The sequence below is a fragment of the Acomys minous genome (assembly GCF_964271855.1).
Source record: "Acomys minous genome assembly, chromosome: 6".
Taxonomy (NCBI): Eukaryota; Metazoa; Chordata; class Mammalia; order Rodentia; family Muridae; genus Acomys; species Acomys minous.
In genome coordinates this window covers 108,863,639-108,890,231 of record NC_140487.1, presented here as the reverse complement: position 1 = coordinate 108,890,231, position 26,593 = coordinate 108,863,639, and the positions used below count along the sequence as shown (strand labels likewise).

Below are 26,593 nucleotides of genomic sequence, written 5' to 3'. Positions count from 1 at the left end.
CGAGACAGGGTTTCTCCGGAGTGCTGGCTGTCCTAGAACTCATTCTGTAGACCAGGCTGGCCTGGAACTCAAGAAATCAGCCTGCCTCAGCCTCCTGAGTGCTGGAGTGCAGGTGTGTGCCACCACCTGGCCTAAGAATTATTAGCTACTTTAGATAAGGAAAAAGAAACTGAAAGTAAGACTGACAAGTCAGAGGGTGAGAGTGGCAGCTTAGAGATTTAAGAGCCCTGGCTGTTCTTCCAGAGGGGGGGGGGCTCGACCACCAGAAAAATAAACTAATACAAAAAGCTTGAGGCTGGAGGATTGAGTGACTCAGCAGTTAAGAGCAAAGACTGAAGCCGGAACGTGGTTGGCGCACGCCTTTAATTCCAGCACTTGGGAGGCAGAGGCAGGCGGATCTCTGAGTTCAAAGACAGCCTGGGTGGTAGAGAAACCATCTTAGGGGGAGAGTGCTTAGGAGATGACTCAGCACCTAAGCACCTGTTGCTCTTGCAGAGGACCTGGGATCCTAAACACCCACGTGGTGGCTCACAACCCTCTGTAACTCCAGTTCCAGAGACGGGACACGTTCCTCTGGCTCCCTTGTGCACTAGACACTCGTGTGCTCCACATCTATGCAGTCAACGCGTTTGTGCACATCATAAAGGGCTGGGAGGCAGCTACAACTCAAATGTAGATTGCCACAGACCACGCTTCCAAGATCCAGGTACTCTGAGACCCAAAACAGGTTCTACTGAGCAAGATGTGGCAGTAGACGACAGTGAAAGCGTGGGATCCTTGGCTGTCACTGCACTCTCGGGCCCTTCAAACAGAAGGGGCCCAGGGTGACAAAGGAGACAAATCGCTGCCCAGGCTGTGGACAGTGGATGGTCAGAGGGGCTTGAATGGCTGTGGGCATTGGTCTGTTGGCGAGCGGCCACCTGGCATCTTACTACATGCCAGCTGTGCCAGGCGCCGGTATGCCAGCTGTACCCGGCTTCTCTTTAGATTCTACTCTCCAGTTTGCACAGAAGGAAGTTACTACTCAGAGGGGTTAAGAAACCTGCTCAAGGCCATACAGTGCTGGAGCCCCGCCTGGCCCAAGGCTGCCTAGTAGCAACTTTACCATCCTCCCATTACCGTGTGGTTCTTAGAAAAGTTTCCAACTTTGCTTTCAAAGCAATTTTCTATCAGCCCTCCCGCGGCAGAGTGGGTCTGCTGCCTAGTCCACAGATGGACCAACCTCGGCCTTGAGTTAGCCTTGTAAGCGAGGCATGCTTCAGTTACCTCCTAAGTCTACAGGACAGTGGGGACCAGCCACAGGGCCTCACAAAACTGGCCCTGGGTTCTCTTGACAGTTGCCCTGGGTGCACCAGTGCACCTGGGGAGTCGCAGTCCAGGCCCGGTTTTGCACCAGGCCCTGCCGAGGTGTCTCCTCCTCCTCCACCTCCTCAGGGCTGGGGCGGCAACAGGCAACAGCTGGGCGAGTCAGCTTTAGTCTTCACCGCTCTTGTAGTCTCTGAAAGCTTTTCCTGGAGAGCTGGACTGGCCGTTGAAGTTGTCCTTTACCGGACCCCTGCAGGTAACACACCTCCCTTGCCAGTGGTCTAAGGGACAGGCAGTGCCACCTGGTGTCCTGAGCACACCCTGGCACCTCCAGAGCTGGGGTGGGGGAGGCTCAAGGAAGTTTATGACCCTGGCCTGGCCAGGCAGATCAACAGACTTTCACCAAAGGGTTTGCCCCTCTGGTGGGGTGTTAGTATAGGATAAGGGGGGGGGGGGACACCGGCCACTTGATCTGCTTCTGAAAGAAAAGGAACTTGAGGCAGAGAGGCCTGGCCTTGGAGGCCCACAGCCCAGCCCAAGCAGAGCCGTAAAGACAAGGCCAGGCACAGTTCCGCCAAATGTTCCTCCACTTTCACAAACATACACATCTGGTGCTCTCCGGGGGCACAAGAGTACACACCACAACACAGCCTGGGCTGGCCGACCACACAGGAAGAAATGCGCACACACACACACACACACACACACACACACACACACACACCCCCATAGCACTATCTCCCAGAAAGTCACTGCACACACCATCAACACTCCTGTAACCCAGGTAGTATCACAGGGCAACAAAGCACTCAGGGACAGAGGCTGTTCCTATACTCCGGGCCTGCAGACAGGTCTACCCTTTGATGCAGCAGCACAGCACAACAGTGACGCTCACACGCCATGCCACCGAAGAGTCCCAAGCTGGCTTGATAGCCCGCACCTCAAGCACGGTAGTAGCTCAGGGAAAGAGTCACTATCAGCACCCCAGCATTTGCCCAGGGCTATGCAGATGGAGATGTGCAGAACATCGTCCCCCACCCCCACCCCCACCCCGCCCCACCAAGAGAAAGTGGGGTAGGAGAGGCGGCTAGCTTACTTTGCTATGCTTGGACACTGAGTCAGCTGGGAGGAGACAGGCACAAGCCGGGACCTGCCCCTGAGCCGTCCTCCCCCCCCAGTTCAGCTCCACCTGGACGCCTGGCATGGACCGAGGTAGGAGAGGGAGGAAAGATTGCCCAGTAGGCCCGTGCCAGGGCCACTACTGAGTGCTGGTCCCTTGCCACGTCCACACACCCCTCTCAGCTGGCACTGGCTTCCTTCCGGAGTGGCTGTGGTGCCTGGCCACGAGCTGTTTTGCCAGCTGAGACCTCCCGCCAGGTGTGGAGGTTGGGGAGCCCTGTAGCCAGAATGGGGGCTCAGAAGTTCCTTCAAGCAAGAGGGCAGGGCTGACGGTGGGGAATCTCAGGCTGGTGGCCTCAGTGGAGTTGGGTGCTGCGGTTACCTCGTGGGGGAGGAAGTTGGGGGTGAGGGTTGGGGAGGAGGTTGCCTCAGACAGGAAGGCCAAATGGGCCAGCGGAGGGTGGAGGGAGGCGAAGGCAGAGGCAAGCTGGGTAGGACAAGCATGGGCTGTGGAGAAGGCCGAGCGAGCGTTTGCATGTTTGTGCAGGTGTATTTATGCATTTCATTAAGAATCAGGTTATGTTGTGTGCAAAATAGCAACTTTGAGCAGAACGAGCTGCTCTTAGTAGTTTGCAGCTGGGTTAAACCGTGCATGTGAGGGAAGACAGAGAGTCCCGTGGATATGCAGGGACCTGTTCCGGGGTGTGAGTAGGTACTTGCCCTTGTGCGGACACACTATGTGCAGGTTTAAGACTCACTGTGCAAGCCGGGCGTGGTGATGCACGCCTTTAATCCCAGCACTCGGGAGGCAGAGGCGGGCGGATCGCTGTGAGTTCGAGGCCAGCCTGGTCTACAAAGTGAGTCCAGGACAGCCAAGGCTACACAGAGAAACCCTGTCTCAAAAAACAAAAACAAAACAAAACAAAAAAAGACTCACTGTGCAGCCAGGCGTGGTGGCACAGGTCTCTTGTGTCTGTGTGCACAGTCCCTTCATGGTGTGCGCGCGTGTGTGCACGTGCGCATGTGCACTCACAGTTCCTTCATGGCGTGTGTGCCCTGTACCTATCTTTCTTTGTCCAGGTATCAGTGTGCGCATATGACTGCATAGAATAGTGGATATACAGATCAGTGTGTGCTGTCTGCAGGTCTCTGTGTATCCTTAGGGGCACATGCATATGTGCACACTTCTTTTTTTTAAATATTTATTTATTTATTATTATGTATATAGTGCTCCACCTCTGTGTACACCTGAGGGCATCAGATCACATTATAGATGGTTGTGAGCCACCATGTGGTTGCTGGGAATTGAACTCAGGACCTCTGGAAGAGCAGTTAATGCTCTTTTTTTTTTTTTTTTTTTTTTTTTTTGGTTTTTCGAGACAGGGTTTCTCTGTGTAGCCTTGGCTGTCCTGGGCTCACTTTGTAGACTAGGCTGGCCTCGAACTCACAGCGATCCACCCGCCTCTGTCTCCCGAGTGCTGGGATTAAAGGCATGCGCCACCACGCCCGGCTCCAGTTAATGCTCTTAACCTCTGAATGTGCACATTTCTTGCATGCACCCCGGCTCACCTTGACCTGGCCTTCCTTTGATTGTTCCCTATTGTGTATATGCTTGGGAGAAAACAAGCAGTGGGCTCCTGGGTGCTCTGGGTGTTTGGAAAGAGACCGATCAGCCCTTGGTCTACCCTCAGGAAGCTACATATGCCCAGCTGGGGCACAACCCCAGCTGATGCCCCAGAGAGGCCACCACCCATCTCAGGAGAGGCTTTGGGTCCTGCCCTCTCTCCTCATGGCACATGGGCCAGGACCTGAAGCTGAGGGATTGCTGGACCTCAGCTTCCTGACGGAGGAGGAGCAGGAGGCCATCGCTGATGTCCTCAAACGAGATGCCCACCTGCGCCAGCTTGAGGAAGGGAGGATCAGGTGAGACAGCCAGGAGGGAGGGATCTGGGGTCATTGGAGGCTGCCTGCCGGGTCTGGGTGGTGCTTGGCTTTCTACCCTCTGGTCTCCACTGACCTTAGCTAACTCAGAACTCATCCCTTTTTCCGTCCCTGTACCAGGTCCCTCTCAAGCCGCCCAGTCTCTGGGTTTTTCCACTCTGGCCACCACCTTAGGACAGGACACTGGTGGACAGACACCACCTGTCTTTAACCTTCTGAGCCTTCCCCCAGCCCCTAGAACCTAGTGTCAGAGCCTCTAAATATGTCCACAGGTCACCCTGGTTGGTCCTGTCACCTTCCCATCTCATCCATCTCCTTATAAGCCCCACCCAGATATACATAACCGTGCTATAGCCACTCCTGTGTCCCCCGATCCCTCACCACTCTTCCCTTCCAAGCCTAAGATGTTCCTTCTCCCCGAGAGCAGCCATGGCAGAGGACATCAGGAGTGACAAGCAGTGTCTGTGGGCAGCTGTGTAACCTTGGGCAGCTGCTTTGACCTTGAAGCTCACCTTTCTCAGCTACCACATAGCTAAGGGGCTAAGGGGGAGGTGGCTCAGTGGGTAGAACGCTCACTGGGTAGACTTGAGGAATAGAGTTCAGATCTGACAACACCTGCATAAATGCCAGGGCGGTAAAGTGGCCTGCCTACCCGTAGTCCCAGCACTTAGGCAATGGTGATGGGGAATTCCTGGGGCAAGCTGGCTAGCTAGACTCACCAAGTCACTGAGCACTGGGGTCCAAGTGACAGAACTTGCCTTGGTATATAGGATGGAGAGAGGTAAAGGACGGTGGGTAAGCTCAGTGTCTGACCTCCACATGCATACACACATGTGTGTGACCACACACGGGAACATACACGCATGCACACCACACATACATTACATGTACAAGTGCAAAACAAACTATCAGGCATGGCATGGCCCACACTAGCCACTTGATGAATAACAGTTATTACATTTCTCAGCCTGGAGAATTCCAATTCATCCTTTAAGATGAATTTAAGTGCCCCTGGGAAGCCTTCCTGGATTTATTTTTGTTTTTTGTTTTTTGTTTTTTCCCCCGAGACAGGGTTTCTCTGTGTAGCAGCCCTGGCTGTCCCGGACTCACTTTGTAGACCAGGCTGGCCTCGAACTCACGGAGATCCTCCTGCCTCTGCCTCCCAAGTGCGGGGATTAAAGGCGTGCGCCACAACATCCAACCCACAGAAGGCTCTTTTACCTCTATCACTGCTTGTCTGTTCTGGGTCCTGTCTCCTAGTAGCCTAAGTGGCTCCAGGACAAGGCTCAAGTGTGATTTGCTGCCGAGTCCCTGGTCCCTGGTCCCTGGTCCAGAGTGGGTGTCAGGAATGTTGGCTTGGTGGCCAGTGACAGCTGTGCCCTCCACTACCGTCTAGCAAGCTCCGAGCCTCGCTGGCAGACCCCTGGCAGCTGAAGATCCTGACAGGGGACTGGTTCCAAGAAGCTCGCTCCCAGCGGCATCACCATGCCCACTTTGGTTCTGACCTCGTCAGGGCCTCTATCCGCCGGAAGAAGGGCTCCAGGGGTGAGAGGGCACCCCAAGGCAGGGAGGGAGAGCTGCGGGAAGCCAAGGGTGCGGACTAAAGGGCAGGACTGGGCCCTGGGTTCTAGTCCTGGCTGCCCCCTACCACCACCCCGTACCAAGTGTCTGAGTGGCCCTGCTCCTCTGTGGGCTCCAGGAGGAGGACGGGCATCTCCTGTGGGTCAGAATGGGGCTTCCTGAGTATGGAAGCTCACAGAATCTCTCACCTGAGCCCAGGGGACCAGGCTCTGGGAAGTAATGGTGATGTAGAGGCTGCTGGGAAAGATGCCACTGAAGAAGAGCGAGAGTCCAGGTGAGGGGGGCAACATGGGGAGGAGAGGGGACTGCCAGTGGCCCAGCCCTGACCACTGGGCTCCGCCCCTTCTAGGGTCTTCACAGAGGTGGCTGCTCCAGAGAGTCACAGTGAGAGCCACGTGAGTACCCGGTGCCTGGGTGAGCTAATAACAGGCACACTGTGCTTCCAAATGGAGGTGAATGGCCCGGGAGGGAGCCCCACTACACGGAAGCAGGAGACCTGGACAGCTCTCTGGGCGTCACTGCCTTCTGATGAACCTGTGGCCTGGACCTAGCCTCTAAGGGAGTTTGTAATCCTAGCTCTTAAGAATAAGGATGTAAACCGGGCATGGTGGGGCACGCCTTTAATCCCAGCACTCAGGAGGCAGAGGCGGGCGGATCGCTGTGGGTTCGAGGCCAGCCTGGTCTACAAAGCGAGTCCAGGACAGCCAAGGCTACACAGAGAAACCCTGTCTCGAAAAACCAAAAAAAAAAAAAAAAGAATAAGGATGTAAGCCAAGCGTAGTGGCACACGCCTTTAATCCCAGCACTTGGGAGGCAGAGGCAGGTGGATCGCTGTGGGTTCAAGGCCAGCCTGGACTACAAAGTGAGTCCAGGACAGTCAAGACTACACAGAGAAACCCTATCTTGGAAAAAAAAAAAGAATAAGGATGTATATGCAGGTCAGTGGTGGCGCATGCCTTTAATCCCAGCACTTGGGAGGCAGAGGCAGGCGGATCGCTGTGAGTTCGAGGCCAGCCTGGCCTACAAAGTGAGTCCAGGACAGTCAAGGCTACACAGAGAAACCCTGCCTCAAAAAACCAACCAACCAACAAACTAACCAACCAAACAAAAAAAGGGATGTAGCTCAGTTGGTAGAGCACGTGCCTAACATGCGTGAAGCCCTGGGTTTGATGCCAGGCACTGCATAAACTAGGCATGGTGGTGAACACCTGTGATCCTGGCACTCAGGAAGTAGACACAGGAGGATGGGGAAACGAAGGCCAGCCTTAGCTGCACTGGGGTGTGAAGCCAGCCTACTAAGGAATAGTTAGGGCTGGCCTGAGGAGGGTGAGGCTGAGACCAGGGACGCAGATGTTAAGGCCCCCACCACCTGAACCTAGGAGTCAGGCTCGCACATCAGGAGAGACAGGCCTTGGGATGCCAGGGTGTGAAGTACAGGCCTGACTGGTCCTGCAGCTGGTAGCCAGCCCTGCCCTGAGGGCAGCCCTGCTCCAGCACTGAGGTAAGCAGGCTGGAGTCGCTGACCTCTGACCCCAGTATAACCCTTGACCTCATTGACACCCCCCCCCCCTCACTGCGACCCTTTGCTTTCTTCAGGGACCTGATTTCCCCTCACCGTATGTACCCTCAAAGGTTTCAGGTCATGAAGAGGAGCCCCAGGCCCAGGAAGGTGAGGGTGCGGGTGTGCTGGGGGAACATAAGAGACTGAGGGGATCAGAAGCAATTTTTAATGACTCCCACCTACCATGTACCACTTTCCTCTTCTTCCTGGGTCCTCCCACTTGGCCTCCAGGGGCACCCTCAGGTCACCCCTGCGGCCTGAAGCTGACAGGTGACTAGCATTGTGAACAAGCCCCACCAGGTTTGCTTAGGGACACATAGGAGAGGGGGCTCTTTCAGCACCATGTACCCCACTCCAGCCCCTGGCCAAGGGCGTGTGCAGGTGGCCGAGGCCGACCCAGAGCTGGATCCTGAGCCAAGGGCAGAGCAGGAGTCACTGCCATCACCAGACCAGGTAGGCAGGAGTAGCCAGTGGCTGTTCCCAAGACCGGGAGCGGATTCCAGTGTGCCCAGGGGGATGGGAAACAGCCGTGACCCCTCCACCCCACCCCAACCCCGTGCCTGGTCCAGGGAGGGGCAGGGAAGTAGAGAGCGCCAGCCCGTGTCATTTCTTTTTCCAGACCAAGCCAACCTCCCCGATCCTGGAGAACGGAGAAGAGGTCGCGGGGCTTGGCCCCTCACTCGACCGCATGCTCAGCAGCGGCTCCTCTGTGTCCAGCCTCAATTCCTCCACGGTGAACGACTAGGGAGGGGCTGGGCGGGGTGCCCAGGCTAGTCCCGCAGTGGGACGCTTCCCTGTGGGGACCCTGACCTTCCCACCCCGCCCCGCCCCGCAGCTGAGCGGCAGCCTGATGAGCCTGTCCGGGGAGGCGGAGGCGGGCACGGTGCAGGTTCGCGGCTCCTTGCACTTCAAGCTGCACTACGACCCTGGTTCTGCCGAGCTGCGAGTACAAGTGATCCAGTGCCAGGGGCTGGCCGCCGCCCGGCGTCGCCGCTCCGATCCGTGAGTGTCTATCTCACAGGTGGGCTGCAGAGGGCCGGAGGGGGACGCGGGGCGACGCGGTGTGCACTCCGCCACTCAACTTGCCTTGGCCTCAGTTTCCTTCTCTTCAAAATGGGCTCGCCAGTATTATCCTGAATTGGATGCCTGTTAATTTGATTAGCACGAGGCCACCACTTGGGGCGCTGTGCTCCGGATGGTGACCGGGGATGCCCCCAGAGCTGGAGGAAGGCTCTGGAAGGGCTCCTTCTCGCCCTGCAACCTTCACCCTCCTCGTCCAGCTACGTGAAAAGCTACCTCCTCCCGGATAAGCAGAACAAGCGCAAGACGTCGGTGAAAAAACGGAATTTGAACCCGATCTTCAATGAGACTCTGAGGGTGAGACGTTGAGGGTGTTGTCCCCCCTACACAAATGAACAGGGTGCGCTTTTCTGTAGGGTGAGTGACAGGGGCTGCCAGAGTTACTTAGTCTTGCCAATGGCTCATGGCCTTGTTCTGTGGGAGGAGTGACAAGGCCTGTTAGCTGGTTAGCTCAATCCAAAGCCTGACAATTTGTACTGGGTGGAGATACTGAGGCCCAGGTAACCCAGAATCAGGATTCCATCCTGGAAGGGAGCGTGGTGAGACCGGCTCAGTCAACAGGCTTGCCACAGCGACACCAGGGCCTCCAGTGCACGCCACTGAAACTCACCTCCTGTTCCCAGCATTCCGTCCAGCAGGCTGATCTGCCAGGCCGTGTGCTGAGCCTGTCTGTGTGGCACCGCGAAAGCCTGGGGCGCAACATCTTCCTGGGAGAGGTCGAAGTGCCCCTAGACACCTGGAACTGGGACTCTGAGGCTACCTGGCTCCCGCTGCAGCCCCGGGTAAGGGCTGGCATGTGGTCACAGACGTCCCTCCTTGTACCCTGCAGGCCCACTGGACCAAGCACCCTCACACCTTTCCACAGATCCTCGCTTGGCCTCACACGGTTACCATTAGGCAAAGCTTGTTGCTAGGGCACCCCTTCCTAGGGAGTATTGCCCATTTGGTCTCCTCAGTGTAGGCCCTGTCCCCAACATCCTCCTTCTCCCAGCCACTGTATCCAACAATGTTTGGGGACACTACCCACCCCGCGGCTGTTTCACCACTGACAGGCCCACTGGCGGCTTTTTTCAGGTTCCCGCCTCTCCAGACGAGCTTCCTAGTCGTGGACTGCTCTCTCTGTCCCTCAAGTACGTCCCTGCCGGCTCAGAGGGTAAGCGACTGGTGCCTCCATGAGAGGCCCAAGCTACACTGGTTCTGGGAGGAGGGAGACCTACCTGTTCCGTGAGGCGATGATGGTCTGAACCTGAGTGTCCCCACAGGAGGAGGCCAGCCTCTGAGTGGGGAGCTCTACTTCTGGGTAAAGGAAGCTCAGGGCCTCGTGCCACTGCGGCCAGGAACCCTGGACACCTACATACAATGGTGAGAGGCAGTGTAAAATGCCACTCAGCACCTTCCTTCTGCTCCCAACCTTGGACCAACCTGTCCCCCGCCGCCCCCCCCCCACAACCAAGATCAGTCAACCTAAGCAAGAGTGGAAGTGATCATCTGAGTGAAGGGTTGGAGTTGGGGGGTGGGGCTGGGCCTCAGTTGGTGGGGGTGCTTAGCATGCAAGAGGCCCTAGGTTCGAATCCCACCAAGAAGTAGAGGCAGGAGTACCATCAGTTCAAGGTCATCACCTATGGTGACACAGGCTACACAAGACCCTGTCTCAAAATACATAAAAGTTTAGGCTAGGTGTGGTGGCATGCATTTTTAATCCTAGCACTTGGGAGGCAGAGGCAGGCGTTGTCTCTTTGAGTTCCAGGCCAGCCTGGTCTACATAGCTACACAATGGGACCCTGTCTAACAACAACAAACAAGACGTTGGAGTCAGGGGGATTGAGGGGGGGGCTACGTCTAGTTAGGGTTTCTATTGCTTTGATGAAATAACTTGACCAAAGAGCAAGTTGGAGAGGAAAGGGTGTATCTGGCTTATATTTCCACATGGTAGCCTATCAGTGAAGGAAGCCAGGACAGGCACTCAAACAGGGCAGGGACCTGGAGGCAGGAGCAGATGCAGAGGCCATGGACGGGTGCTGCTTACTGGCTTGCTTCACATCACTTGCTCAACCTGCTTTCTGATAGAACCCAGGACCACCAACCCAGAGGTGGCCCCACCCACAGTGGAATGGGCCCGCCCATCAGTAATTACGGAAATGCTCCACAGGCTTGCCCATGCCCAGTTATTTTCTTTTTTAATGTATACAGTGTTCTTGCCTGTATGTACTCCTGAACACCAGAAGAGGGCACCAGATCTCATTATAGATGGTTGTGAGCCAGCACATGGTTGCTGGGAATTGAACTCAGGACCTTTGGAAGACCAGCCAGTGCTCTTAACCTCCGAGCCATGTCTCTCCAGCCCTCACACCTCAATCTTATAGAGGCATTTTGTTTGTCGTTTTTGAGACAGGGGTTTCCTGTGTAGCCTTGGCTGTCCTGGACTCGCTTTGTAGACCAGGCTAGCCTCGAACTCACAGTGATCCGCCTGCCTCTGCCTCCCGAGTGCTGGGATTAAAGGAGTGCGCCACCACGCCCAGCTTCTTTCTTTTTTTAAAAAAAGATTTATTTATTATTATGTATACAGTGCTGCCTGCATATACTCCTGCAAGCCAGAAGAGGGCGCCATATCCCATTACAGATGGTTATGAGCCACCATGTGGTTGCTGAGAGCACTCAGCACTCTTAACCACTGAGCCATCTCTCCAGCCCCCAGGCATTTTCTTTTCTTTTTAAAAAAATATTTATTTATTACGTATACAGTATTATGCCTGTATACTGCATGCCAGAAGAGGGCACGAGATCTCATTGTGGATAGTTGTGAGCCACCATGTGGTTGCTGGGAATTGAACTCACGACCTCTGGAAGAGCAGTTAGTGCTCTTAACCGCTGAGCCATCTCTCCAGCACCCCCACCCCCGCAGACATTTTCTTTTTCTTTTTCAAAGATTTATTTATTTATTAGTATGTATACAGCGCTTTGCTTGCATACACACCTGAAAGCCAGAAGAGGGCACCATATCACATTACAGATTATTATGAGCTATCATGTGGTTGCTGGGAACTGAACTCAGGACCTTTGGAAGAGTAGGCGGTGCTCTTAGCCACTGAACCATCTCTCCAGCCCCCGCAGACATTGTCTTAATTGGGATTCCTTCCTCCAAAGTCTCTATAGCTCAGCCTAATGGTTTCTCAACTTGTGGGCCACAAACCCTTTGGAGGGCCAGGGGTGGGGTGTTGCAATATCGGCTACATACTGTACAATTCCTAACAGTATCAAAATTAGTTATAAAGTAGCAATGAAATAATTTCATGATGGGGGTCACTGCAACATGAGGAACTGTGGTAAAAGAGATGCAGCAGTAGGAAGGTTGAGAACCACTGCTCTAGACTGTGTCAGGTTACATAAGATGCGTCTGCACGGGCTGCATTGTGTGGAGGCTGCACACCTATAGCATTTATTATGATGCTCTCCTAAATCATGGACAAACAAGCTATGGAGCTTGGTCATGGACTTGTGACTCAGTGGTTGGTGACTGTAGCTGTCTTTTTCTTCTCTTCATATTTTTGTTTGCTTTTTCAAGACAGGGTTTCCCTGTGTAGCCTTGGCTGTCCTAGACTCCCTTTGTAGACCAGGCTGGCCTTGAACTCACAGTGATCTGCCTGCCTCTGCCTCTCAAATGCTGGGATTACTGGCAGGCGCCACCACACCCAGCTTGTAGTTGTCTTTCAATGTGCTATGGACTGAAGGCAGACAAAGCAAATGCTCTTCTACCATTGAGTTACACCTGCAGCCCCGTGGCTTTTTGTTTTTTTTTTTTTTGTTGTTTTTTCTAGACAGGGTTTCTCTGTGTAGCCTTGGCTGTCCTAGACTTGCTTTGTAGACCAGGCTGGCCTAGAGAACTCACAGTGATCCACTTGCCTCTGCCTCCCGAGTGCTGGGATTAAAGGCGTGTGCCACCACGCATGTCCGGCCCATTCTGGTTTTCCTTCTGTTACTGTACATCAAAGTAATATTTTATTCTGCAGAAGGTTGAGCATTTGGAAATTAAAGGGGTGAGCAGGGAATATTGAAGGTCATTTGGGCCAGGAAATAGCAGAATTGCATTTCTAAGACTTCTCTCTGGGAGCCTATGAACAGTTTCAAGTAAGAAGCCTAAGAAAGGATTGGTGTAAAGGCCTCAGAATAGGGGACTGGAGACTTGGTCCCAGGCAGGGGCCAGGGAACATGGACATGTGAAAGGACAGGACATGGTGCCTGGCCGTCTTCGGTAGGGAGTGTCAGGGGGTGGACCACCCAAGACCAGCCCCTGTTTCCCTACCTGTCACAGCTCAGTGCTGCCTGACGACAGCCGGGCCAGCCGACAACGTACGAGAGTGGTTCGGCGAAGTCTCAGCCCCGTGTTCAACCACACCATGGTTTACGACGGCTTTGGGCCTGCTGATCTACGCCAGGCCTGCGCTGAGCTCTCTCTGTGGGACCACGGAGCCCTGGCGAATCGCCAGCTGGGGGGCACACGCCTCAGCCTTGGTACCGGTGAGCAGAGCAGGGGACCCTGAGGGGAAGCCAAGCTTGGAGGCAAGGGCTCAGTGGGTGGCCTTGGACACCTCACTACCCTTTTGTTTCCTTAAGATTTATTTATTATATATACACCGTGTTTTGCCTGCATGTACGCCAGAAGAGGCCCCCAGATCTCATTATAGATGGTTGTGAGCCACCACGTGGTTGCTGGGAACTGAACTCAGGACCTCTGGAAGAGCAGCCAGCGCTCTTAACCTCTGAGCCATCTCTCCAGCCCTTCATTATCCTTTCTTAAACTCTGTCTTCAAAGACCCAGGGATAATGGGGCACAGTGCATAATCTGGTACCAGAAAAGTTTTCCTTGGGACCTGAGGTGTGTCCATGGTGACAGCATCCTCTACTCTGGCCCCGCCCACATCCAGGCAGCAGCTATGGGCTCCAGGTGCCCTGGATGGATTCCACACCAGAGGAGAAGCAGCTGTGGCAGACACTCCTGGAGCGGCCATGTGAGTGGGTGGAGGGCCTTCTGCCCCTCAGAACCAACCTGGTCCCCAGGGCATAGCTCTGTCAAACTCCTCTGCGGGGCCACCACCTAAAGACACACCCTTGGCTGGAGGCAATAAAGTCTGTTTGCCGAGCTACTGTCTACTCAACAGGGGATGAGGTCTGGGTGGTAAGGAATGAAAGAGCCAAGAGAATGAAAAAGGGTCACTGCGACCTGGAGACTTCAAAGGGCTGCTCCTTGGACCCCCCCCACCCCCCACCCCCCACCCCCCACCTTCCAAAGTTGCAAAGACAAACGTGGAGGCACGTGTTCTGTTTAATAGTCTTTGGTTGTGTGTAGTGTCCGTGGGCGCCTCTGTAGTTTAGTTTTACCCCCACTGGGCCCTGCAGTTGCTCCTAGATTCTGGGGACAGGTGTGTCAAAAGCCATTTGTCATTTGTGTCTTCTCTGCTCATCCATCTTGGCTGTGTCCTTCGATGCCATCACTCAGCCTCCCGGGCTCCAGGGGTAACCGGTGTGGCCCCTGCTCGCTGTGCCAAGATGGCTCTCCAAATTCGGCATACCATCCCTCCCCTGGGGACATCAGGGATCAATGTAATTCAGGCAGAAGAGGGCCCCTGCTCTCTCTTTGGGAGCCCCTGTGGTTTGCAGGGAGGAGTGAAGGCAGGCCCACAGCTGCGGGGCGGGGGACAAGATGTACCTGATTCGGGTGTAGACAAGGTCATCTTGAGTGGCACAGGTGAGCAGGGTTTGGAGGGTGAAGCTGTGTCTCAGGAGCTGGTTACGAAAAAAAGAACCACAGGGGCCCACGCCTTTAATCCCAGCACTCGGGAGGCAGAGGCGGGCGGATCTCTGTGAGTTTGAGGCCAGCCTGGTCTACAGAGTGAGTCCAGGACAGCCAAGGCTACACAGAGGAACCCTGTCTCCGAAACAAAACAAAAAAAAGAACCACAGAAACAGGAAAATATAAAGTTATAAAAACAAACAACCAGCTGGGCGGGTGGCCATGGTGGCGCTACACCTTTAATCCCAGCACTCAGGAGGCAGACGCAGGCGGATCACTGTGAGTTCGAAGCCAGCATGGTTTACAAAGCGAGTCCAGGACAGCCAAGGCTACACAGAGAAACCCTGTCTCGAAAAAACAAAAAAAACAACCAAACAACCAGAAACTCAGGTTCTTGCTTCTTTCTACCAAAATTCGCAGGCAGGTTACTTCCCCTTTGTGGCCTCAGTTTCCCTGTCTGTATAATGAGAGGAGCCTATTGAGAGAGGGCTCTTCCAGTCTTGACAGTCTGCAGCAGTGAGAATATTTAAAGAGCTGGAAGACTAAGGAAGAACCTTTGGTCGGTGGCGGGTCAGGGACAACCAGCTCCCACTTGCTCACCGTTTGGATAGTGGCTGGGTCTACGCTCAGTTCCTGTAGCCACTGCACCAGGCTCTGGTCTTTTGGGAGAGCGGCTGTCAAAAAGGCAGGTGATGAGCACACCCGTGCCCTCTGCTAGACGCAGCCTTACCGTCACCATTCCCTAGTCAGGTCTGCTCACCTGGGGGCTCTGAAGCCAGAGGGGCGTAAGTCCTGGTCTCTGCCTCCACCTGATGTAGGGCCTGTTGCACCAGGGCCTGGCACTCCCGTTCCTTCTCAGCCAGCACATCCCGAAGCCTGTGGGGGGGAAGAGGGCACAGAATGGAACGGCCCACGGGTTGAAGGCGCTGTAGCGTATTGCTGTGATCCCAAGGGGTTTTCACCTGTCAGTCTCCGCTCGCAAGAGGCCCAGCTGCACCATCAGCGACGACGGAGGTCCTTGCTCTGGCGGGAGCCGGTTCTGCAGCAGCTGCTGGCTCTCCTGCGATTTCTGCTGGGAGTCCCCTCTATTCCCCTCCGACTTCGGTGAGGCAGTTTTCTTCTCCACCTCTGCCAATTCGAATGGATTGAGCTCGAAGGTGGACTCTTAGGATCCCAGACCGCCAGGGAGATGGAAGGGCCCGCAAACCACCCAATTTTATGTTCGCCACACCCCCACCGGCCATCCGGGCGGACTCCAGCCCCGCCTACCCGAGTCCAACACTGCCAGGGCCGCCCGGACTGCGCGGCTGAGCAGCGAGTCCAACACGAACATCCAGTGTGGGCGGATCTGGCGTCTGCGAAGGATCTGCTTCACCTGGGGAGAGAAGGAGGGCGCGGCTGAGACAGTTGAATCTCAGAGGTGGTGGGGTTTGAGTCTCAAAGCCCTAGAAAGTCTGCGGCAGTCCAAGAGACGTGGGTGGACTTGGGGTCAAGGGCAGGATTGGAAAGCCAGGACTGGACATGTGTCTTCCCGGAAGTCATAGACTCCTGGAACATCAGGTCCTCACACGGAATTCACAAACTGTTATTGCACATCCCTAACAGCGAGGAAGCTTCCTCACCGCGTTTGGAAAGGTGAAGAGCGGCCCATTCAAAAGCGCAGGCCCCATGCCCTGGGCTCGCAGCTGAGTTTGCAGGGCCCGCAGCTCCTGGGCCAGCTGCCGGCGGTTAGGAGTGTGGATTTGTGCCCCGAGGCAGCGAAGCAGCTGTTCCACATGATTCCTGCTGAGTCGAGAATCCTAAGAAGAGAGGGGGGCGTCCGTGGGTGTTCCCATGCGCTGTCAATAGAGATGCTCGCCGGTGAGCCATTACTGCTTATCCCAGCTCGACCACCAGGGGGCGCTGGGGCGGGCCGCCCACCTGTTCCTGCTCCAGTAGATTCTCGGCCAGTGTGGGCAACTCCTGTTCCAGGACCGCAGCCAGCATGGCCCGGCGCTTGCTCTCCTGATGTAGCAGACTCAGCCCTGAGCTCTCTACAGGGGACACGGGTTCCTCGGCTGCGGGCTCCTCAGGCACACTGGGCACAATGAAGAGCATCAGATGGAGGGTGGGCAACGCCATGCAGGCGCTTCCGCCACAGGGTTTGAATCCTGGCTCTTTTAATGCTTACTTCAGGGCAATAGAAGTTAAGCCCAGCTTGGGGAGTGGGCGGAGTCAATGCAACAGGCATCGGGAGAGAGCAGGAAGTAATAGATGCTGTACTTGTACGCGGTCAGGGTGTTTGGGACGCGGGGGTCGGGGTGGTGTGGGGGTTGGGGATTCTGGAGGAAATGAATATAAAGGCAAAACCAGATGCAGGGGAACCCACCCCAGGACCCTAGGCACTCACCGGAGCTGGCTGGTGTCCCCATAACTAAGGCAGCGCTTTGGGGGACTGGGCGGGTGCTGAGAGGGCGCCTGAGGCCTTGGGAATGTCTGAGACTGGATGGCCGAGTCAGGCGGAGGACTGGAACCGCTAGAAGGAGCATCTGAGGGAGGAACGAGCAGTTAGGCTTCCCGCCTCCTCAGCCCCTCAGCCCCCCACAGAGGGAGGGTTCGCTTCCTCCACCCTCATAGCAGCACCTGAGGGCCGGGGAGGATGCCGAGAAGAGCCAGGGCTGCGGTTCCTCCTCCCTGGCTGCAGGAAAGGGTCTCCCAGCAGCTCCTGGGCACTGGCACGGAGGCGGGGGTCTGGCTCAAAAGTTCGGAGGAGGAAGGCTTGGGCCTCAGCTGACAGAGAACTGGGCACTGGTGGATGCACTTTGTACATGCCCACCTGTGCAGGTGGGGCAGACAGGATAAACCCAAGATCGGAGGTGTTCGAGGCCTCAAAGGCCTCACTTGGCCCCACCCCCCCATAGGCCACACCCACCGTAGGCCACACCCCAGAGAGACTCACCTTAAACATAGCAGCCTGTGGGCTCCCTAGTTCGTGGAAAGGCGGTCGGCCTGTGGCCATCTCAATCACAGTGCAACCCAGAGACCAGATGTCGGCTGCCTTTCCATATCCTCGTGGGCCCTGGTCGATGATTTCGGGGGCCATATACTGCAGAGTCCCTAAAACAGCAATAGGACGTGAGTAGGGCAACAGTGCCCATCGGGGCTTCAGTGTCTCCATCACCTGGCCATGTCGGTCCACCTAGGCTCTGTCACCTGCCAAGCGCCCATCCAGTTTGTACCTGATATTTCCTTCTCCTCCTCCACCCAAATTCTACCAACCCACTTTACCACCCCAACACACACTGCCTTAAATCCGTGTTTTAAGGTGCTGACCTCATTCTCATCAGATATATCCAGCCCCAGAGTCTAGGGGATTTTGTTTGTTTGTTTGTTTGTTGAGACAGGGTTTCTCTGTGTAGCCTTGGCTGTCCTAGACTCCCTTTGTAGATGAGGCTGGCCTCGAACTCACAAAGCTCCACCTGCCTCTGCCTCCCGAGTGCTGGGACTCTGTACCAGAGACTCCCCCCCTGCCACACACCCACACCCACACCCACAGATACCTGTGAAAGTCTCCGTGCAGGGTGTGATGCCAGCCAGCCGCTTGGAGGTGCCAAAGTCAGAGATCTTAAGCAACCCACTGAAGGTGTTGATCAGTACGTTGTCCCCCTGATTGAAGTGGACCCTGGGATTGGCCCCTGAGATGAACCAGACACCTCCCAACCTGGGACCCAAATCTCCTGGGATTACATCCTGAGCCAGACTCTATCAATGCCCTCTCCATGGCGCCCCCACCCCCACCCCCCATGTATAAGCCCTTGTAGGAGCTGCTGTCTGATCTGGTTTCAGACATGACCTTTTTCCCCTTTAAGGGACCTCTCTGATGGGTCCCCCTATCCTTTGCAGGAGGTGCACTCTCTCGCTCCATAGTGCCCGGTTTAGTCTGGTGACATGTCTCCACACGCCCTGACCGGCCACAGGGCTGACCTTGATGTCCCGGTGCACGATGCGGTTCTCATGGAGGTAGCCGAGTCCCTGCAGGATCTGGCGCGTGTAGAAACTAATAGTACTCTCGTTGTCCTTTAGGGGCCCCCACACTGACCTAAGCAGGGAGGACAGGCTGCCTGCGGAGAGACCATCCCAGTTTATAACTGGCACCTACAACAACCAGGGCGGTGGTGGCGCACGCCTTTAAGCCCAGCACTCGGGAGGCAGAGGCAGGCGGGTCATTGGGAGTTCGAGGCCAGCCTGGTCTACAAAGTGAGTCCAGGACAGCCAAGGCTACACAGAGAAACTCTGTGTCAGAAAAAAAAAAACAAAATTGGTGCCTACTTATTCCACCCTCATCTGCCCAAGGCCCAGGCACAGCCGTTCCCATAACCCAAACTCTCATTACCAAACCTGCTCTGTCAGGTAATTCTAGGCGACAGACACACACCCACGTTAGAGTTCAACTCCCCTTAGGGTTTGCCACCCCTGCCTGGCTCCATTCCCACGCCCCACACATCAAGTGTCACTGCCCTCCCTCCCACACAGGCCTGGTACCTCCGGGCACTTCCTCCATGAAGATCTTGAGGTAGCCATCCTGGCTGGCCGAGCCCAGGTAGCGCACCACATTCTTGTGACGCAGCCGTTTGTGGAGCGCGATCTCTTCATGCAGAGGCTGAGAGAACCTGGGAATGGGCGAGATCTGAACAGAGGCGCTCCCCACCGTCCTGTACCCATGAGACCGTGCCCACAGGCCTCGCATTCGCCTTACTGTGAGGGCCACCACTAACCATCTTTCCATGCCCACAGCCAACACACACACACACACACACACACACACTCCGCCCTCCTAAGCCCTTGACCCGCGTGATTCAACGCACCACACCTGCTATCCCGCTCTGGGATCTCCTTGATGGCGATTCGTACCCTTGTGTGCCTATCACGGCCAGCGTACACCACCCCGTACGTGCCTTTGCCCAGCACCAGCCGCTCACCGGTCTCCGAGTACTCATAATCAAACTGCGGGGGGGGGGGGGGGGGCACAGAGACAGGGCCCGGCTCAGCATGCCCTTTCACTCCTTGCTCTCCCCCAGCCCCCAAATGGCACAGCCTCACCTCCAGCACTTCCCTTGTGCCCTCTGCCTCCTCTGTGGGAGCCGAGGAATCTGGATTCATCACCAGGGCCTGAATCAGGCCACAAAACCTGAAAAGGACAAACAGCTGGAAGGGGTAATCTGGACAGGAACTGTGCCCCAAGAGTCCCAGGCTTGACCTGGTCCCTTCCTTTTCCCTCAGTCCCCTGGGTGTACCACTGGCAGCGTTCCACGCTGGGGAAGCACAGCTGGACGTCCTGGGCAGGAGGTAGTACATAGAGGAAGCAGCAGCGTTGGTCCAGCTTGGAGGCACTAGCGAAGGAGAGAGGCCAGTGAGCGCCAGCCCAGGCAGCGCAGGGGGGGGGGGGGGCTTGCTGGAAGGTTCTGCCTCTCACCTGACTCCGCAGAGGGAGGTGACTGGGAAGGTCCAGCTGGAAGGATCCTCCTGTGAGAGGAAAGGGGTGGGTGGGGGAGGGGACAGTTTGTGGAGGTGCTGGGGCTAGAGAGGGTAGGAGAAACACTGCTTGGGAGCGAGTGGCGGGACTCACCTGAGCCCCTGGCTCCAGCAAGCTTACGGTCACTGCATTCACCGGGTCTGTCCCTTGAATCTCAAGCTTTGCAGGCAATAGGACTCTGTTTATCTCCAACACCAGCACCTGTAAGGGGAAAGGGATCCATCAGGATGTGCATGCCTTGTCCTGGGTCCCTGGGTCCCTGGGTCCCACTGGCCTCACCAGGCACTGGTCATCCTGAGGAGAGGCTGTCTTGAAAGGCTGGCAGGATTGTAGCAAGAAGTGGAGCCAGAAGTGAGCTCGCAACTGGGGTCCTCCCGAGGGCTCTAGCGTGGGTCTGAAATGCTGGTACAGCAGGAAGGTTTCCATCACTGACACCAAGTACCTTAAAAACACAGGCAGCCCTGGCTTCAGATCAGCCCAGGCGCGGCCAGCTGGTGCCACCCAGCTGCGTGTGGACAGAACATGGGCACCGGATTATCATGGGCAGTGGTGTCAAAGCATCGGGTCATGACTTGGGGGTTGCCGGTGGACACAGGGGCAGGAATGAAGGCGGGGCCACCTTACCATATGGGGGCGTTGAGCTTGTACAGCTGCTCTGAAGCTAGAACCACCTGGATGGGGTCATTGGCAAGGATCTGGGCTCCCAGGTAGAATCCCACATCCCAATAGTACTGCATCTTTTCCACACAGCCCTTGCGCGCCAGCAGGCAGGCCAGCTTCATGCCTGGAGGGAGGGAGGGAGGGAGGGAGGGAGGGGGTGGGGACGGGCTTCATTGGGTGTAGGTGCGGGAGTAAGTAAGGCCCAAGCGTGGGGGGTCACACTGTAGTCTATGGACACCGATGTAGATGTGGACCAAAAGATAGGCGTGGCAAGGTCGTGCGTGGTAAGCTCCCAGCACAGGTGAGGGCTTGGGCACAAGTCAACGTGGAACTGAGTATGAGAAACAGAAGTGTGACCTTGGGAAGAGTGTGGGACCCAAAGGCTCCTGGGGCCCCTGTGTGGTTAAGGCCCATGAGTCAGAGCTTCTCCCAGCCCAGGATGCTTTCCTTGTCCTCTCCATCAGGCCGCCTGGACCCTGTGGCCCGGGTACCCTGGGCTAGCAGCGGGGCTTTACCTATCAGCTGCAGCTCCTCAGAGTCTTCAAACTGCTGCCCGGCCGCAATGAGAAGCACAGCTGCGTTGATGCCCGAGTGTAGGCTGGGCTCCACGTCGAACGCCTTGCGGTACCTGAAGTCAGGATGGATGGCGGAGACAGGGCCGGATGGAGGCGCGCCCCCCTCCCCCGCCGCCCCAACCCCATCCCTCATCCCCACAGCCAAGCTTTCTACCCATTCTCTTGTGTCAGTTACCAGTGATACGCCTCCTCCAGGTGCCTAGCATTTTGGAAGCCAGAGCTGAAGAACATGTCCTTGTAGACACGACCGCACATGCAGTACAGATCCGGTGCCACCGGGCCTTCGCACTGCACCAGTGGCAGCAGCACGGCCAGGGCTTTCTCCCGGTCCCCAGGCCTGTTCCTCCTATAGCAGAGGAAAGCGGGCTGAAGACCTGTCTGATGAAGCCGGGCGTGGTGGCGCACGCCTTTAATCCCAGCACTCGGGAGGCAGAGGCGGGCGGATCACTGTGAGTTCGAGGCCAGCCTGGTCGACAAAGTGAGTCCAGGACAGCCAAGGCTACAGAGAGACCCTGTCTCGAAAAACCAAAAAAAAAAAAAAAAAACCAAACAAAAACAAAAAAAGACCTGTCTGATGGCTCTGACCCACCCAGTCCTGGGATCCCCACAGACCATACACAGAAGGGGACCCTGCGGGGGCAGGGGACTGACTGTTAACAAGCTTCGAATGACACTAATCCCCCTGGGGCAGCACTGATCTCTAGAGTTAGTGACCCCCAGGTGGAAGTGATTTCTAGTTCCAAACAGTTCTAAGGAGTAGTGAGCTCAGACCAACAGGAACCTCCTGACATTAGTAGCCGGGTCAGCAGATTCCCCGAGGAGCAGGGGTTCCAGACGGCAGAGAGCAGGCCACAGAGACTTCCCAAGCCTCGCCCCACCACTCACCTGTTGAGGGCAAATGTGTAGTGGAAAGAGACATTGTGCTGTTCAGCCACGTCGCAGGTGGGCAAGGCCTGCAGCGTCTCCACCAGCTCGATGATAGCGGAGTAGTCCTGTGTGAGGGAAACAAGCGTTGCCATCATCAGTCCTTGACATAGAAGGGAAAAAAAAAATCTTTTTTTTTGTTTTGTTTTGTTTTGGGCGGGGGTGGGAGGTGGGGTTGGTCTCTCCTGGAACTTGCTCTGTAGACCAGGCTATTTCTTGAATTCACAGAGATCTGCCTGCCTCTGCCTCCCGAGTTCTGGGATTAAAGGCGTGCGCCACTGTACCCTGCCCTGCTAGGTGTTTCTAACCTCAGAAATGCTTCTGTAAGACATCACCATTCCCTCAAAAATAAGGACATGAGGGCTGAAGGAGGCGGCTCAGCAGCAGTCAGAGTGTTGCTGCAGCCGGGCGGTGGTAGTGCACGCCTTTAAACCTATTGTACACACAATGTACAAACCCCAACTCAGACACACATAAATACACACAATTAAAAAATAAAATACATTGGGCTGGAGGGGTGGCTCAGTGGTTAAGAGTACTGGCTGCTCTTCCAAAGGTCCTGAGTTCAATTCCCAGCAACCACAGAGTGGCTCACAACCATCTATAATGAGATCTGGTGCCCTCTTCTGGCGGGCAGTTGTACATGCAGGCAGAGCACTATATACATAATAAATAAAATAAAAAATTTTAAAATAAATAAATAAATCCAGGTATAGTGGCACATGCCTTTAGGCCAGCACCCAGGAGACAGAGGCAGGTGGATATGTAGGGCAGCCTGGTCTACATACTGAGTTCCAGGCTAGCTAGGGATACACAGTGAGATCATGTTGGAAAAAAATAAATAATAATAATCAAACAAATAAGGAAATGGTGGCTCAGAGAGCTTAGGCAATCTACTTAAAGCCATCAGCAAGCATCATTGTATGTGTCTGGCAACAAATGCCTGTCGCACAATAGTCTCTCTCTCTCTCCTTCCCTCCCTCCCTTGAAGCCTAGGCTGGCCTCAAGTTTACTTGTAAACAGGATGACCCCAGACTCCCACTCTTCCCAACTGTACCACTTGAGTGCTGGAGTTAGATACTCTATCCCGCGGCCTCTGAACCCCACACACCTGTACGTCGCGGTACGACAGCAGCAGATTCATGACAATATCAGGGCTCAACAGCTCTACACTGTCCAGCCTCCGCTGGAGGCGAGCCAGCTCCTGCCTCAGCTGCTGCCCGCTAAACCGCTCCCGAGCCTGCCGGATATCCTGGCGAATGGTCTCCCGGAAGTAGCCACTGATGTCCAAGGCCAGGGAAGGGGTGAGAGAGAGAGAGGGAGAGAGAGAGAGAGAGAGATGAGTCTGCCCCTTAGCCCCCAGCATATTTTACCTTCATCAGCCTCTTCCTGGTGCCCCCTCCCTGGGAGCCCCATTACCAAGAGTCTGTGGGCGTGGCCTCCAACAGCCGGGCAAGCCGGCCCACCAGGGGCGTGAGGAGGGCCTCAGTGCCCGCCCCAGCCTGTACTAGCCCATCGGCTATGCCCCTCAGGAGGCCCGCATCGCCACATAGTACCCGGCCAGTGGCTGTCACCACATAAGGGATCAGGGTGTAGCTGCCAACGCAGTCCTGGTGGAAAGAAGGCAGCAATTAGTGGAGGTCTCATGGACGTCTCAGGTCAGCACAGGGTTTGAGAGCGGTCAGAGACTAGTCCCCGTGAAGGCAGGAATAACAGAGAAGGGACGCGCTACAGGAGGAGGCTACACGGAACAGAGGTGACGTCAGAGATAAAGGAGGAGGCTGGGAAGATTAGTGGGGGAGTCAGAGATTATAACGTTGGAGAGAGGGGTAGCTTCTGCTCACCGAGTTCTTCTGGAAAACATCGTCCTGCAGGAGGCAGACAGTCAGATACTGTCATTCTGGGAAGGCTGCACCCCGCCTCCCCCACCCCCCACCTCAAAACCCTGCCCCTGGGCCGCCGCCACCTGGCCACTTACACGCAGGGCTTGCAGGTCAGGGAGCTCTGCCTGGGAACAGAGCAGCACGTTGTTGGTCATGCTGAAGCTCTCACGCACGCCGAGGTGGTAGAACAAGGAGGGTTGTGCCAGGGAGTTGCTCACCTCCAGCACCACGACATCTGTGGGCGCAGAGGGGCTCACTGGGGGAGGAGCCTGGGGACGCATGCCACTCACTTCAGCTGACTGGTGTGCACCTCCTGCCGGGTTTGTTCTACTCTAGAGAGCTTCCTAGTGCTTGGTGTTACAGAAGATGCCCAGGGACCCTCATCCCACTGAGAGCCTGGAAACCCAGGAAAGATATATATATATATATATTGTATGTATGTATGCATATATGTATATATATATTCCAGGTTATGTAGAAGACAGGAACTTTGCAAACAGAAGTCTCACACTCTGCTCTCCCCCCAACCTGGCCTCTCTCTTGTTTATTTTACTTATATGTTTGTGAGTGGGCCAGTGTGAGTGCGTAATAGAAGAGGGCATCGGATCCTCTGAAGATGACATCACAGGTGGTTGTGAGCCACCTTCTGTGAGTGCTGTCAGCCTCGGGTCCTCTGGAAGAACACCAAGCGCTCTTAACCACAGAACCATCTCTCCAGCCTTAAAGCTGGAGTCTTGGGGCGGGGGAGGGGGGGAGGGGTGATCTTGCGCCATCAGTGTGTGAAGGCAATGTCGTGCTTTTATGTGTTGTTTGTGTAGCTTATTCTACCCAGTCATCTTTAAGTGGCTATGTCTGCAGGGGACGGACTGTGTGAGTCAACACGGATGAGTCCATGAGTGTATCTGTGTTCTGATCGGGTCAGCCTTCGTTTTTAAGCTGCAATTTAGCAGATGTCCAGGATACACGGTTCCCTGACTCTGGGATGAATAAATAAGGGATCAGAGTGGAGCATCCGGGTGGGCGGGAAAGAGAGGACTAGCCATCTCCTGACCTCGTCCCTGGACGCCCTGCCCCTCCTCCAGACCCACCCCTTCCCTCCCCACCTCTTCCCTCCCCACTCTCTTTTGACTTCTAGTCTCCAAAGACAATCCCTCTCTCCTATAATCCAGTGCCGATGGGTTGTCTCAGCACTTCCTTTCCCGCCTTTTTTAGCCCGACCTTGTATGCAGTAACGCTGGGACTCATCAACCCCAACCCCTTACCCTAGAGCTAGCTTCCGTGTTAGGACTCACCCTCAGGAATCCAACGTGAGGTCATCCTGAAAACGCGTTCTCCCGCCCACGCGGAGAAACCCAGCTCTGCCCCTCCCTCAGCCCCGCCCCTTAGAGTTCGCTAGCACGCCCCACCTGCTAGGCACCGCGCTCACCGAAGGATACTTAAACTCCCGCTCAAGAACCTGGCCTGGATTCCACCCCTATCCAGTCTCGAGCCCCGCCACGTCCATAACCCACTAAATTCCCCTATTGTCACAACCTAGTTTCAAGTCCTGCTTTAATTTACCGTAAACGCAAGCCCACCCCCGACAGGGGTCGCCGAGCCACGCCCCCCGCCCCGCCCAGGCTCGAGCCCCGCCCGGAGGCGCTCACCGGCGTTGTAGAAAGAGTCCAGCGCCGCCGTGTCGCCTAGCGCCAGAGTCGCGAAGGGCAGGCTGCGCAGCTGCGGGGGTGGCCGCGTGCCCTGGAGCTGGGCGCAGGCCTCGCGCAGGCATCGCAGCGGCAGCGGCTCTGCCTCGGCTCCCGCCCCGGGCTCCACCTCGGGCCCGGGATCCCGGGTCAGCACGTAGACCACACTGAGCGGCCGGCTCCGCGCGCATCCCCGACCCGCGACCGCTGAGGACGTGCGGCCCCGGCTCAGCGCCTCGGCCAGCGGGTCCTGCCAGCAGCTGCCCGCGCGTTCTAGAACCCCGGCCCCGGGACACGGCCCCGCCATGCGGGGGCGCTCCGGCGCGGGGCTCCTGGCGCGGGGGACCCGGGACAGGGCACGAGGCTGGGGATGTGGATCCAGCCGGGATCCGGAGATGGGCTGGACGTCCTGTTCCGGAACTCTGAAGTACAGAGAGAAATCTTTGCTCAAACTTTCACGGTCCTTACAGATCTGCAATCCAGGACTGGGTTCTGGGAATCTGGGGGTACCCAGTAATCCTCGGCTCACAGGTCACAGAAGGATCCTGGGAATTCAACAGGCGGCGTGCGACACCCAGACTTCTCAAGGGAGCGCTGGCAGTCACTCAGCCCTACCCTCACTTGTAGGCTGAGCCCAGCCCTTTCCCGACTGGGAAAGCTCCACCCTCGGCCCTGGGGCAATGAGGCTCCCCAGCGGCTCTCGCTCCCTCCTCTCCAGCTAGAACCTCTGACACTGTCCACTTCCGGAACAGCCTGTGCCCCTATGTGGGCCAAACACAGGAGACTGCTCATTGCAGGCGTTCGTAGGATGTGTGCCCAGGACAGGGCTAAGGACTAGGAAGACCCCGCCCTGCAAGGATCTGGTGAATGGATAGATCTCAGGACACCAGGGGGTGCAAAACATTCTGAGTAGTATGTGTCACCACAAGTAATGTTCACACTGGTAGGCGGTTGGCATCTGACCGTTGATGAGCTGGCTGCT

The 26,593-nt window shown here is 56.0% G+C and overlaps 2 protein-coding genes across 6 annotated transcripts; one reads left to right on the top strand and one right to left on the bottom strand.

The window, feature by feature from the left end:
* The first annotated feature begins 1,405 nt into the window (after positions 1 to 1,405).
* On the top strand, positions 1,406 to 13,724 carry SYTL1 (synaptotagmin like 1). 2 transcript variants are annotated; one of them, XM_084785259.1, is made up of 15 exons: positions 1,406 to 1,561; positions 4,116 to 4,347; positions 5,762 to 5,910; positions 6,145 to 6,220; positions 6,296 to 6,341; positions 7,543 to 7,615; positions 7,866 to 7,960; positions 8,127 to 8,240; positions 8,343 to 8,509; positions 8,788 to 8,884; positions 9,211 to 9,369; positions 9,662 to 9,740; positions 9,850 to 9,949; positions 12,897 to 13,102; positions 13,510 to 13,724. In XM_084785259.1, the coding sequence occupies exons 2-15, from the start codon at positions 4,154 to 4,156 to the stop codon at positions 13,647 to 13,649; spliced, it is 1,695 nt and encodes a 564-aa protein (XP_084641385.1). In that variant the 5' UTR covers positions 1,406 to 1,561; positions 4,116 to 4,153; the 3' UTR covers positions 13,650 to 13,724. The 2 variants fall into 2 exon arrangements, with proteins under 2 accessions (XP_084641385.1, XP_084641384.1); XM_084785258.1 differs by lacking the exon at positions 1,406 to 1,561 and adding an exon at positions 2,420 to 2,517.
* Positions 13,725 to 13,889: 165 nt separating this feature from the next.
* Positions 13,890 to 26,299, bottom strand: MAP3K6 (mitogen-activated protein kinase kinase kinase 6). 4 transcript variants are annotated; one of them, XM_084785244.1, is made up of 30 exons: positions 26,141 to 26,299; positions 25,576 to 26,033; positions 24,025 to 24,164; positions 23,891 to 23,914; positions 23,466 to 23,656; positions 23,158 to 23,326; positions 22,008 to 22,114; positions 21,298 to 21,468; positions 21,063 to 21,175; positions 20,512 to 20,671; positions 20,167 to 20,329; positions 19,981 to 20,088; positions 19,828 to 19,877; positions 19,649 to 19,744; positions 19,455 to 19,542; positions 19,225 to 19,358; positions 18,897 to 19,024; positions 18,339 to 18,475; positions 17,915 to 18,020; positions 17,314 to 17,471; positions 16,998 to 17,190; positions 16,765 to 16,903; positions 16,296 to 16,452; positions 15,998 to 16,174; positions 15,645 to 15,750; positions 15,338 to 15,503; positions 15,136 to 15,251; positions 14,976 to 15,049; positions 14,292 to 14,368; positions 13,890 to 14,164 (listed from the first exon to the last, which is right to left on the bottom strand). In XM_084785244.1, the coding sequence occupies exons 2-30, from the start codon at positions 25,916 to 25,918 to the stop codon at positions 14,074 to 14,076; spliced, it is 3,882 nt and encodes a 1,293-aa protein (XP_084641370.1). In that variant the 5' UTR covers positions 25,919 to 26,033; positions 26,141 to 26,299; the 3' UTR covers positions 13,890 to 14,073. The 4 variants fall into 4 exon arrangements, with proteins under 4 accessions (XP_084641370.1, XP_084641371.1, XP_084641372.1 ...); XM_084785245.1 differs by lacking the exon at positions 23,891 to 23,914; XM_084785246.1 differs by lacking the exons at positions 25,576 to 26,033; positions 26,141 to 26,299 and adding an exon at positions 25,222 to 25,278.
* Between the last annotated feature and the right edge of the window lie 294 nt (positions 26,300 to 26,593).

What these genes read in the sequence shown, in the direction of transcription:
- MAP3K6 (XM_084785244.1), bottom strand. Translation starts at nt 25,918, where the DNA reads ATGGCGGGGCCGTGTCCCGGGGCCGGGGTTCTAGAACGCGCGGGCAGC. An exon ending in CTCAGGATGACCAGTGCCTG is followed by an intron (nt 20,089 to 20,166) that starts GTGAGGCCAGTG and finishes TTCCCCTTACAG; the next exon opens with GTGCTGGTGTTGGAGATAAA. An exon ending in CACAGGCTGCTATGTTTAAG is followed by an intron (nt 17,191 to 17,313) that starts GTGAGTCTCTCT and finishes CCACCTGCACAG; the next exon opens with GTGGGCATGTACAAAGTGCA.
- SYTL1 (XM_084785258.1), top strand. An exon ending in CACTGCCATCACCAGACCAG is followed by an intron (nt 7,961 to 8,126) that starts GTAGGCAGGAGT and finishes TTCTTTTTCCAG; the next exon opens with ACCAAGCCAACCTCCCCGAT. An exon ending in CCAGCCTCAATTCCTCCACG is followed by an intron (nt 8,241 to 8,342) that starts GTGAACGACTAG and finishes CCCGCCCCGCAG; the next exon opens with CTGAGCGGCAGCCTGATGAG.